This window comes from Kryptolebias marmoratus, linkage group LG12, assembly GCF_001649575.2.
Source record: "Kryptolebias marmoratus isolate JLee-2015 linkage group LG12, ASM164957v2, whole genome shotgun sequence".
NCBI classification, from domain to species: Eukaryota; Metazoa; Chordata; class Actinopteri; order Cyprinodontiformes; family Rivulidae; genus Kryptolebias; species Kryptolebias marmoratus.
In genome coordinates this window covers 577,352-588,810 of record NC_051441.1, presented here as the reverse complement: position 1 = coordinate 588,810, position 11,459 = coordinate 577,352, and the positions used below count along the sequence as shown (strand labels likewise).

Genomic DNA, 11,459 nt, shown 5'->3' with positions numbered 1-11,459 from the left:
TCCATCCATCCATCCATCCCTCCCTCCATCCATCCATCCAGGCCGCGGGGAGCTGGTGTTTCTCCAGCAGCAAGTTATAAAAACAAGATGAACGTCCGTCAGAAAAATACTGAATAACTTTTATTTCTGCTCCTGTCCTAGAAGAAGGTTAAGAGTTTGAGCAGCAGAGAACATGAGGTTTAACTTTGGGTTTCCATGGTAACAGATACTGGAGACCGTCCTGTCTCTGTCTCCGTGGTAACAGATGGTGTGAACCCACTGAGCTCCAGGGGACTGATCAGGATCAGAACCCCTGAGGGCCGGTAGTTAGGGTTAGTTAAACCAGTTAACCTCATCAGATTCTAATTATTGATTATTGATTCCTGTGGCTGTGCAGCCCTGACCGCCTGTGATGTCATCGCTGATTATTAACCTGTTTTTGACTGTGTGTTGTGCTGCGATGATGTCATCGGGACTGCGCGGGAGCGTAAACACCTGATTTTTAATTTACCTTGGCTCACCTCATCTCAGCTCATCTCACCTGTCTGATGTCCTCACCTGTTCCCGCCTCTCGCACTAATCCATCGTCACGCCGCTGATGTCATCGTACAGCAGTGACATCACAGCCTCATCCTGCACTCACCTGTCCAACGGTTCTGGTTCTCAGAGCCCAAAGGAGGCGGAGCCGCAGGAGCCAATGGCAGCGCAGCAGGAAGTCCGTCAGGTTCTGCTCCACCAATCGGAGGGCTGTTCACGGGCGGCATTCCCAGACTGCGGCCGGTCGGAGGTCAGAGGCTTCTTCTTTGTTTTGATTAACGGGAATAAACAACGTTGTTTAATAATGTTTGGTTATATTTTGCAGACGGCTCCTCGGGACGTTCTCCTTCCACTCGTGGCGCTGCGCCCCGCCCACCAAGCCATCGCCATGACGACACAGAAAGCCCCTCCCCTCAGGCGTTGTCACCGATGGAAACGTCCCGCTCGCAGCGTCCCTCCCTCCCCAACCTGTCCTCCTCCCCCGCTCCCTCCACCCCCTCCTCGGCTGCCTCCTCCCCCTCCACCGGCATGAAGCACTCCTCCTCAGCCCCGCCTCCTCCTCCTCCTCTCTGTCGCCGTGGTAACGCTCCCTCCCCTCCCTGCTCCTCTTACAACAGAGAGAAGCCCCTCCCTCCAACTCCTAACAACACCCCACCCCTCCCATCCAAACCGCCCCCGTCTCCTAGCAACAACAGGCGCCCTCCCACCTCTGGGGGAAACCCCGCCTCCTCCTCTTCTCTAGCTCCACCCCCTCCACCTTACCGCATCAACAGTCCATCAGGAGGTGGCGAGGCGGCGCCAGAGCTGCCTCTGCGTCACAACTCCCTAAGCAACAAGAGACCCGCCCCCTCACCGGGAGGCCACACCCCCACCAGAGGCCCCGCCCCTCCACCACCCCCTGCATCGCCCACACCGTCCCAACAGGGCGCCAACAGGCCGCCGCCCCCTGTCAGAGAGGCGCCAGGTAGAGGAGCAGGTGAGAGTTCAGTTCTTCCATTTTTATGATTTATTTATTTTATTTACGTGATTCGCCAATCAGCCATAACATTATGACCACCCATCTCCTCATGGAGTCATCTAAGAGCTGAAGGTTCTGAGGCGGGCCTCCATGGATCCGACCTGTTGGTCCAGAACCTCCACCAGACCGGGATCTCAGATCCTGCTGAGGGTCGCCACGGCAACCAGCCGGCGCCCAGAGGCTGCTTCCTCAGAGTTTCCATCCTGAACTGATCACCTGAACGTTTCTCTCCACAGCTCCTCCTGTTCCGCCTCAGTCATCTTCATCGTTACGAGCAGGTGGCAGAGAAGCTCCGCCCCCTCCACCTTACAGGACACACGGTAGCCCCTCCCTCTCCTCTGACCCCCCCAGCAGAGGAAAACCTCCTCCCCCTCCTTCCCGCACTCCTGCTGCTCCTCCCCCGCCTCCTCCTCCTCTCCGTAACGGCCACTCCTCCTCCATCCCTCGCTCCTTTGTTGGTGAGTCTTCGTCCAGCAGGAGTTTGATCCGTTTATCGATCAGTTTACCTGTTCAGGTTATTTTCAGGTGTTTTGTTCGTTCTTTTGTCTCCTCCTGATCCTCTGACCTCATGTGTTCAGATTAACACCTCCAGCAGCAGCTGACTGATCTAACGAGCTGTTTGTCCTCCTGCAGACGACTTTGAGTCCAAATATTCCTTCCATCCTCTGGACGACTTCCCTCCTCCAGACGAGTACAGACACTTTGCTAAGATCTACCCGAGCAAAGCCAACAGAGGTACGAGACTCTGGAGCTCTTCAGCTTTCCTCCTCAGGTCTGAGCGTCAGACGAGCCGCTCTAGAGAGGATCCAGGTGGAGTTTAGACGGCAGGGAGTGAGAGACTCAGATGAAGCTTTAAATGTTTGTTTCCTGCTCTCTGTGCTCGTTTACTGACCTGTTTGTTGTTGTTTGTTTTAGTGATGAGAGGAGCTCCGCCCCTTCCTCCTGTCGGGAGGTGAACAGCAAACACTGTTCACACACACACACACACGCTTCATCATCCCGTCTGTCCATCACCGCCTCATCTCTGCTCACAGCTGATTGGCTGAGGAGACGTCTGACAGATCGACCCGTCTCCTCCTCCTCCTCTCCTCCATGTTGAATTTATTTCTGCACCGGCACTTTTTGTTTCATCGACATGCAGCTAGGAGGAGGAGGAGGAGGAGGAGGAGGAGGAGGAGATCAGCTGACAGGAAACGTTTCAGCAGAATTCTGATGATTTTATTTTAAACTTACAGTAAAATGTTCAAAACTGACAAACTGATCTGAAGACTGATGGGAGTTTAACCACAAACTGACTCTGAGACACGTCCAGAACCAGAACCAGGACCCGGTCTGGGTCTGGACCTCCTGAGTCCACTAACGGTCCTGAATCCAGCTTTTCTCTCGGACTGTAAATACTCAGCAACGGTCGGCTCATTAAGTGCCAAGACGGACTGGAACCACCTGCAGAACCTCACCTGGAGTCAGGTGGCCCCTCCCCCTGTTGTGAATGGCTCCGCCCCCTTTTTCAGTGTTAGATCATTTCTCATGATTCCCGGAGAAATAAAGAACATTTTTTATTTCAGGATTTTGGGAGGAAACGTTCCTGAGAGAACGAGCTGCTAACGAGCGTCACCTGATGAAATTAGACAAAGGTCAAAGGTTATTTTTACTGACTAAAACATCAGTAACATCAGACTGAACCAATAAACATTTATTAATGTTTAAAAGAGTCAAACTAATTTGGTGAAATCCACGTGTGAAGGACTCAAACTGTGAACCTGTTTAGTTTTTTATAACATCAAGAATGTGTATTTTCCTCACATTCTTGCACTTTTAGTTTTTTATTTTTGTTTATTCCAGATGTTTCTCCTCTTGCTGTAAAGACCTGCTTCTCTCTGCATGCGAGACGTCCTTCTGTTCCTTTAAGGTTTGGATCAGAACCTGTTCAGGCTTATTTCCTGCTTCAGAGGCTTCATCTGAGGAGGAACTCGTTTGGACCCGCTCCTCCGGGCCTCGTCTGTCTGCCTTACTGCTGGCTGGAGCTCGTCAGAACCCGTCAGAACCCGTCACACTCTGAAACATTTGATCTCTCTGCTGCAGGACCGACTGTAGAGACGATATCTGTAGTTCTGAAGGTCCTGCAGCTGCACCGGGCCCAATGGGCCCGGTTTCCCAGCATGCTCCGACCGGTTTCTGCTTCTCTAACCTGCAGCTGTCTGAAATAAACTCCTGTTACTGACGTCTGTTTCCTCTCATCCTTATCAGCGAGTTTCTCTGGGAACCCTCTCAGTCAGGAGTAAGGAGGAGGAATGCATATCGCCCGCCTGATGCCAGAGTTTTAAACTGAGAAATGAGTTCCAGTTGTTTTACTCTCAGCTACTAACCCACCAGGTTTTAGCTCATCTGTTAAACTGACAGGTTGTCATTTTAGTTAGTCAATTGTGATACTAAAACTATATTTTGCTAGCACTACAGACTAATGACAAAAACATTATCTCCCTTTGGTGGTGGGTGATAATGAAGTTAACAAACATTTAAGAGCTGTAAACTAATCTGGAAATGACCTTTGACCCTTCACAGGTTATTGCTGATGTTTTTCTGTCTTGGTGTTGTGTTAACTCACCTGCATCAGCTGAAAACTGTTTAAACATTTAAATAAATAACAAATAGGAACATAGCTGATGAAGTTAAGGACACAGCTGAAGTAAAACATTAAAACATTAAATATATTTCCTGAGTTTTTATGTTTGTAAAGCAGAAAGCTGCAGTTTTGTTGTTGGACGCCAGGGGGCAGACTGTTTTATTACTCCTCATTCAGAGGCCGGGGCTTCCCGGAAACACGTGACTCTGCAGCAGGAAAACAACGCCACCACATGTTAAAGTTTACCTGCTTCATGTAGACAGAAGTTAATAAAACAGAAAGGTGATAACTTAAACTCCCGGGTTTCTTTAAGGAAAACAACATGGCGGACGTCATCAAACTACCGGGTTCCGAGGACAAGAACCGGGCCAAGAAAAGAACCCGACCGGCGAAGTCCGACCCGGAGAAAGAGGAGCAGCTTCGGCAGCAGAACGTGAAGAAGCTGGCGGTTCTGGGAGAGGAGGACGGGTCCGTGAAGCGGCTGGAGTCGCTGGTGTTCGGGGCGGAGGACGAGCTGCTGGAGAGGCTCGTGGAGGAGGTGATGTTCCCGCCAGACTCCGTTCGAAAAACAGACAATTCAACGTTTAACTGCTCCCAGCTTCAAAACCCCGCGATTTACAACAAGTCAGATGGTTCCACAGATTACAGTTACTTACAGAAAATTCGGCTTTATTTTAAACACTTTAAACGCTTTCATTGTTGGAAAGATTTATTTAATTCTTAACGAAGTAATAAAAAATCATCTTCAAAAGTAGGTGTGTTTAACGGGTTTTGAAGCCAGATGAGTGTTTTTGAGCTCTGTGGTGATCCCTGTGGTGGAGCAGGAGGAAGATGAGCAGACAGGAGGCCTGCTGCTGGATGACGAAGAGTTGGAGCAGTCTGAGGAGGAAGAGGAGGCTCCTCATCATCAGGAGCTGCAGACCAGCAAGGCTGCCTGGGTGGACGAGGACGATGAGCTGGAGGAAGAGTTAGTTTAGTCCCCAAGACAGAAACATCTGTAAAGGTCTCAGGTGTGGTGATTTACCTGTGTGTGTTTGTGTCAGGGTGGACATGACGCATCGTTACCGTAGGAACCTGATCAAAGGAGAAGCCGAGGCGTCCATGACCAAACAGAAGCTCCAGCAGAGGATGAGAGAGCAGTGAGTCAACACACCTGTACACGCCAGCGTCCAATCCTGGTCCTGCAGGACTCACCTGAGCTGAGGAGGAACATCTCACACCTGTACACTCGGTTCCCTCACACACACCTGATCCGTGTGTTTCAGGTTCCAGAAGTCGATGGGAGGGGCTCCATCCTGGGCGGAGCCTAGTGACCAGAAGAAGAAGAAGAAGAAGAAGAAAGGTGGAATCAGAACACCTGTAACGTTTTACTCAGTTCCTAGTCCAAACTCAGACGTGAGTTTCTGTTTGTTTTTGTTCTTCAGCAGCTGATGAAGAGGAAGATGATGACGATGAAGAGGAGGAAGATGACCTGCTGAGAAGGACGGGGAACTTTGTGGCGTCTTCAGAAACGCTGCCCGGCGGTGTCCTGAGGGTCAGTGAGCCCACACGTTTCATCTTCATCTTCATCGCTGGGAGGAAGACTGTTTGATTCAGTTAACAAACAAAAACAAACAACAACAACAAAAACAAACAATAACAACATAAAAAACAAATAAAGCAATGCTGCAGAAGTTTAGAGTCTTACCTGCTTTGTTACCGTGGCCTCCGTCACCACGGTAACGGGTGTCATTTCCTCCGTCACCACGGTAACGGGTGTCATTTCCTCCGTTGCCGCGGTAACGGTGCCTCACGTGTTTGGTTCTGTCTCTGCGTCCTCAGATGAAGAAGTGTCTTCCTGCCAACAGCGCCCGTCCCTCGGAGGACCGGCTGTCCACCGTGCAGTTCCACCCCTCCGCTCAGGTGGTCATGACGGCCGGACTGGACCAGTCCATCTCCCTGTTCCAGGTACCGCCGGCCCGGCCTCCAGCGGCAGACGCCTGAAGGTGGGATCACGTGACTTTAACCTGATTCTTCTTCAGGTCGACGGAAAGACGAACCCAAAGATTCAGAGCATCCACCTGGAGCGGTTCCCGGTCCACAAGGCCCGGTTCAGCCGGGACGGAGAGACGGTGATCGCCACCAGCCTGAGGAACAAGATGTTCTACCTGTATGACATGATGGAGGGCCGAGTGGCGCCGGTCCACACCGTCAGAGGTCCGTTTCACCCCAAACAGCCTCCGAACATCTGTAGCATCTGTCTGATTTTCAAAATAAAAGCCTGTGATGATGTGTTCAGGTCTGAATGAAAGCAGAGTGAAGGAGTTCTGCGTTTGTCCTGAAGGGGACGCTCTGCTGCTGAGCGGAACCAACGGGTACCTGCACCTCCTCACGCTGAAGGTGACCCGTGTTCTGCTGTCTGTCACCTTCACCTGTAACCTTCTAACCCCTGGACGGGCGGGCGATCATGTAATTGTGTGTGTGTGCGCGCGCAGACTAACGAGGTCGTTCGCAGCATGAAGATCAACGGTGACGTCAGCGGCGTTGCTTTTTCTCATGACGGCAGCAGAGTTTTTGTAAACTCAGGTGAGTCTGGGACTTCTTTGAAATGTGTGATGTCATCTCCACTTCCTGTCATGTGATGTATGTGTGTGTGTGTGTGTGTGTGTGCGTGCAGAGGACGGCGAGGTATACGTGTGGGACGTGCGCAGCAGCCGGTGCGTCAGCAGGTTCTCAGATGACGGCTGCGTGAAGGGGACGTCCATCGCCACGTCACCAAATGGACGTTACCTGGCCTGTGGGTAAGCCACGCCCCTTTACTGACCTGCCCTCTGATTGGCTGAGAGTCCTTGGAAACAGGTCATTTTATGTGTTATCTGTCGTCGCGGCGATTTCAGCTGTTTAAAACTTTGTGTCACATGACCTTCGTTTCAGCTCTCAGTCGGGCGTGGTCAACATCTACTTCCAGGAGGCGTGTCTTAACTCGACCAATCCGAAGCCTCTGAAGGCGGTGATGAACCTGCTGACTTCGGCCACGTCGCTGACTTTTAACCCCTCCTCAGAGATCCTCGCCATCGCCTCACGGGTCGAAGATGAGGCCGTTCGGCTGGTGAGCTGCTGCTGAGCGTGATGATGATGATGATGGTGGCAGTGACCTCTGACCTCTAACCTGTGTCCTCAGGTCCACGTGCCGAGCCTCACCGTGTTCTCCAACTTCCCCGTCGCTAAGAGGAAGGTCGCTTATCGAGTCAGCTGCCTCGACTTCTCGCCACACAGCGGCTTCTTCTCATTGGCTAACAACAAAGGCAACGCCCCCCTCTTCAGGTCAGACAGCCAATGAAATGCTGTTAACAGATAGTATCTTACCTGTTGTAGGTAGCTCTTTGAGTGACCTCAACGGCTCAGATGAGCTTTAATATGCCAACTCACTTCCTGTCAGGAACGACCAAATATGGCTGCCGGTGTGACTCAGACAGTCTGATGGACCACAGAGAGAATCAGCCAATCATAACGCAGTGGGGGCGGGATCAAGTTTGAGTAACAGACAGAAGAAGAAGACTGATGCTAATTAGCGTCGTCAAGCTAACAGCTTTTATTCATAAAATGTAGATTTTTTTTTTTTTTATTAGAAGAAAGAACAAAATAAAAACACAGTTAGTGACTTTAATCCTGACTTTAATCCTGACTTTGATCCAGACTTTAATCCAGGCTTTAATCTAGGCTTTAATCCAGACTTTAATCCTGACTGAGGAAACCTCCAGAACTGGTTCTGTGGATCTGTTCTCGGGTCGTTAGCTCGTTAATCTGCTCAGAACTTCAGGTAATTAATCCAAACTGAGGTGGTTCAAAGAGCTACCTGCAACAGGTAAGATATTAACACAAAATGTCTGAATTGTCCCTTTAGTGCAGAGAGTTCTGCAGAACTCGATGAGTCCTTCAGGAACCGGTTCTGTTCTGTTTGTGTTCAGGTTGCTGCACTACAAAGACTTCTGAGGCGAACAGAACCTTCAGAACCGCCGCAGGACCTGGACTCCGTGAAGACGGTCTGTGGAACCCGACCTGTAGAACAGAACCACAAGGTTCCGTCTTTGTTCTCCCTCAGAACCAGCCCTCGGCTCGGGTTCTGATCAGAATCACTTAAATCTGTTTCTTCAGAACCTGAAGAATCCGGTTTTCCTCAGAAAGTCGAGCAGAAATAAAAACGTTTAAATGTTTTTTAAATCAAATAAAACTAATTGACGTTTCTCTGTTTAAACAATAAATCTGGTTTCATATGTTTGTCTGAAATAAAGACGTCACATGACCTGGTGTTTCTCAGACACGACTGGTTTAAATAAAGTTTGAATTGAATGCATCGTCACAGAACCGGACCCGCCGCCTCCGACACGCTGGTCCTTCTGGTTCTGGGAGGAGTCACCGTGGTAACAGGTGAAGGTTTGGTACCAGCCCAGGGTCAAAGGTCGGGAAGCAAACAGCAGCCAGGGGTCAAAGGTCAGGATGCAGACAGGGGTCAAAGGTCGGGATGCAAACAGCAGCCAGGGGTCAAAGGTCGGGATGCAAACAGCAGCCAGGGGTCAAAGGTCGGGATGCAAACAGCAGCCAGAGGTCAAAGGTCGGGATGCAAACAGCAGCCAGAGGTCAAAGGTCGGGATGCAAACAGCAGACGGGTCAAAGGTTGGGACACAAACAGCAGCCAGAGGTCAAAGGTTGGGACGCAAACAGCAGCCAGAGGTCAAAGGTCGGGACGCAAACAGCGGCCAGGGGTCAAAGGTCGGGATGCAAACAGCTTTTAAACTCTTTTATTATTTTTTTTCTCTGAATTTTGTTTAAATGTCCAAACTGACCAATTTTTTCTTTTTTAAAAATAAAATTCTTAAAAAAAGAAATCAGGTTTCTTTATATTTATTATAATTATTGAAAAATAAAAATTTAATCTCAAGTTTTTGAAGAATATTGTTAAATTCACTAATTTTTGAAGCCAAAAAAAGAATCAAATCCAAACTTTCTGCTCGCCTCTGTTGGACCTGATCTCAAACCTGTTTCAGAGCTCAAGGCTCCGCCCACCGAGTTTAACTCACCTGCTGGCTCCGCCCACTGGTGACGATACAGACCTGCCAGTCAGGGTTTGTGACAGAAACGAGTGGAGTGACGGAGGAGAAGGTAAGAATCTGCTGCAGCTTTTACTCTGAAAGGATTCTTTTAGCTTTTATTTGTCTAGAAACTAAAAGTTCAGATTTTCTGTCATTNGGTCAAAGGTCGGGATGCAAACAGCAGACGGGTCAAAGGTTGGGACACAAACAGCAGCCAGAGGTCAAAGGTTGGGACGCAAACAGCAGCCAGAGGTCAAAGGTCGGGACGCAAACAGCGGCCAGGGGTCAAAGGTCGGGATGCAAACAGCTTTTAAACTCTTTTATTATTTTTTTTCTCTGAATTTTGTTTAAATGTCCAAACTGACCAATTTTTTCTTTTTTAAAAATAAAATTCTTAAAAAAAGAAATCAGGTTTCTTTATATTTATTATAATTATTGAAAAATAAAAATTTAATCTCAAGTTTTTGAAGAATATTGTTAAATTCACTAATTTTTGAAGCCAAAAAAAGAATCAAATCCAAACTTTCTGCTCGCCTCTGTTGGACCTGATCTCAAACCTGTTTCAGAGCTCAAGGCTCCGCCCACCGAGTTTAACTCACCTGCTGGCTCCGCCCACTGGTGACGATACAGACCTGCCAGTCAGGGTTTGTGACAGAAACGAGTGGAGTGACGGAGGAGAAGGTAAGAATCTGCTGCAGCTTTTACTCTGAAAGGATTCTTTTAGCTTTTATTTGTCTAGAAACTAAAAGTTCAGATTTTCTGTCATTTTTTTAAAGTTTTGTCTGAAATCAGTTTAAGCTGAAAAGTTTGATGATTTAAATCAGCTCACCTGTCCTCAGGTGTGTTTCTGCTGAGTCATCAGGATTCCTGCTCTGCTCTGAAAGGTTTTCTCTCGCAGGTAAAAATAAAAACTGAAAGTTTAATCCTGACTGACTGGGTCCAGCTGTCTGGACTGAAAACCGGACCCTGGTTCACAGAACCGGAGCAGGAAGTCTCGCCGGGTGGATTTTAGGAACCTGGCGGCTGCTGATGGTTTGGTTTTGGTGTCTGCCCCCTGCGAGTCCAACAGGTCCGACAAGTTTCCAGCAGTTTTTAAAACAACCGTCAGGCAGATGGAAGGTTCCGCTCAGACCAAAAACCACCGGACCCAGAACTCCTGAGCCGGTCCTCGGTTCCTCCCATGATCCAGACTTCCCTGTGAGCCGTTAAAGTAATCCGGGTCAGCAGTTCTCCAGACTTTCTGGGTCTTTTGTGCTTTTTCTCTTTCTGGTTCTGGTTCCTCTCAGGTCCTGGTTCAGGTCTGAACTGGGACCTCTCAGGTCCTGGTTCTTAAAGACCTTCAGACTCTGAGTTTTTCAGGTCCTCCTCTGGCCCAGTTTCCTCAGAGTCTGTTTAAGGCTGATCTCGGTTCTAAAGCAGCCAAAGTCCAAAAGAAAACCCCTGAAAGTCCCTCAGAAGGTCTGGAGAACTGCTGATCTGGACCACTTCAAGGAAAATATAAGGAACTGAGGACTGGATCAGAGGCGTTAACAGGACTGAGTGTAAAATGAGGTCCAGAACATCCAGAACCAGCCTGGGTTTGGTTTGTTAGGGTCACATTCTCAGTAGAACTGGTCCTGAGGTCCAGAACCAGACTTGGTTTGGTGTTTCGGGTCTTCTCTGAAGGTAGAGCGGGACGTTCTGCTCTGATGGACTTTGGTACCTCGGTCCACCATCGTAGAACCACAGATGACCAGATGAGGTTCCTGAGCAGAGCCCAGCGGTCCAGAAGGACCATCAGCCAGACCCTGAAGCCATCAGGGACCCGGTTCTGGTGCTCCCACAGGTTCTGGACCACCTGGAGGAGCGGACCGTGGTCTGAACGAAGAGTTGGTGTCAAACTGAGTCGACGGATCAGTAATCAGGACTCAGACGTTTGTTTGTTTGTTTGTTTTTAAATAAGCTTCCAGCATCAGGATCTTTGCTCCACTGGTTGAATCGTTTAAAGTTCTCTCTGTAGAACCTTTAAACGGAACAATCTGTAGCTGAGCAGGGTCTGCTTTCTGGTTCTGGTTCTGGTTCTGCTGGGACCTGGAGCAGGGCGGGATGAGAGTCCTGCCTCCGGGTCGGGCCGAGTCTCTGCCTCCGGGTCGGGCCGAGTCTCCTGCCTCCGGGTCGGGTCGAGTCTCCTGCCTCCAGGTCGGGTCGAGTCTCCTGCCTCCGGGTCGGGTCGAGTGTCTGCCCCCGGGTCGGG

At 49.6% G+C, this 11,459-nt stretch overlaps 3 protein-coding genes across 15 annotated transcripts in view; all 3 read left to right on the top strand.

Annotated features, from left to right (window-relative positions):
* LOC108251210 (WAS/WASL-interacting protein family member 2-like) overlaps positions 1–3,504 on the top strand; it is a 7,785-nt gene extending 4,281 nt beyond the window's left edge. For 2 of the 6 annotated variants that reach the window (XM_017441418.3, XM_017441422.3), the window contains exons 4-8: positions 647–766; positions 842–1,492; positions 1,771–1,992; positions 2,168–2,344; positions 2,450–3,504. In XM_017441418.3, the coding sequence (XP_017296907.1) occupies positions 647–766; positions 842–1,492; positions 1,771–1,992; positions 2,168–2,344; positions 2,450–2,490 (1,211 nt within the window). In that variant the 3' untranslated portion in view covers positions 2,491–3,504. Of the gene's footprint in view, positions 1–646; positions 767–841; positions 1,493–1,770; positions 1,993–2,112; positions 2,366–2,449 lie in introns of those variants that run through there. The other 4 variants (XM_017441420.3, XM_017441424.3, XM_037978553.1 and 1 more) reach the window with 3 other exon arrangements.
* Positions 3,505–4,340: 836 nt separating this feature from the next.
* Positions 4,341–8,453, top strand: utp18 (UTP18 small subunit processome component). Of its 2 annotated transcripts, none has more exons than XM_017441409.3 (13): positions 4,341–4,695; positions 4,982–5,124; positions 5,201–5,296; positions 5,423–5,499; positions 5,585–5,691; positions 5,979–6,104; positions 6,179–6,353; positions 6,436–6,536; positions 6,632–6,722; positions 6,814–6,937; positions 7,071–7,245; positions 7,318–7,460; positions 8,105–8,453. In XM_017441409.3, the coding sequence occupies exons 1-13, from the start codon at positions 4,480–4,482 to the stop codon at positions 8,127–8,129; spliced, it is 1,599 nt and encodes a 532-aa protein (XP_017296898.1). In that variant the 5' UTR covers positions 4,341–4,479; the 3' UTR covers positions 8,130–8,453. The 2 variants fall into 2 exon arrangements, with proteins under 2 accessions (XP_017296898.1, XP_017296897.1); XM_017441408.3 differs by having other exon boundaries at positions 5,582–5,691.
* An 809-nt stretch (positions 8,454–9,262) lies between these two features.
* The window catches only part of LOC108251203 (E3 ubiquitin-protein ligase TRIM39), a 12,443-nt gene continuing 10,246 nt past the window's right edge, over positions 9,263–11,459 (top strand). Inside the window, exons 1-2 of one of the 7 annotated variants that reach the window (XM_037978551.1) lie at positions 9,263–9,296; positions 10,066–10,124. Coding sequence is in view for 1 of the 7 variants with exons in the window: in XM_017441400.3 (XP_017296889.1) it covers positions 10,407–10,423 (17 nt within the window). In the remaining 6 variants the exon portion in view is untranslated. The other 6 variants (XM_017441401.3, XM_037978552.1, XM_017441402.3 and 3 more) reach the window with 6 other exon arrangements.

Coding starts and splice junctions, on each gene's coding strand:
- utp18 (XM_017441408.3), top strand. CDS start 4,480: ATGGCGGACGTCATCAAACTACCGGGTTCCGAGGACAAGAACCGGGCC. Junction 5,692..5,978: donor TGCCCGGCGGTGTCCTGAGG/GTCAGTGAGCCC, acceptor CTGCGTCCTCAG/ATGAAGAAGTGTCTTCCTGC. Junction 6,938..7,070: donor GGACGTTACCTGGCCTGTGG/GTAAGCCACGCC, acceptor CCTTCGTTTCAG/CTCTCAGTCGGGCGTGGTCA.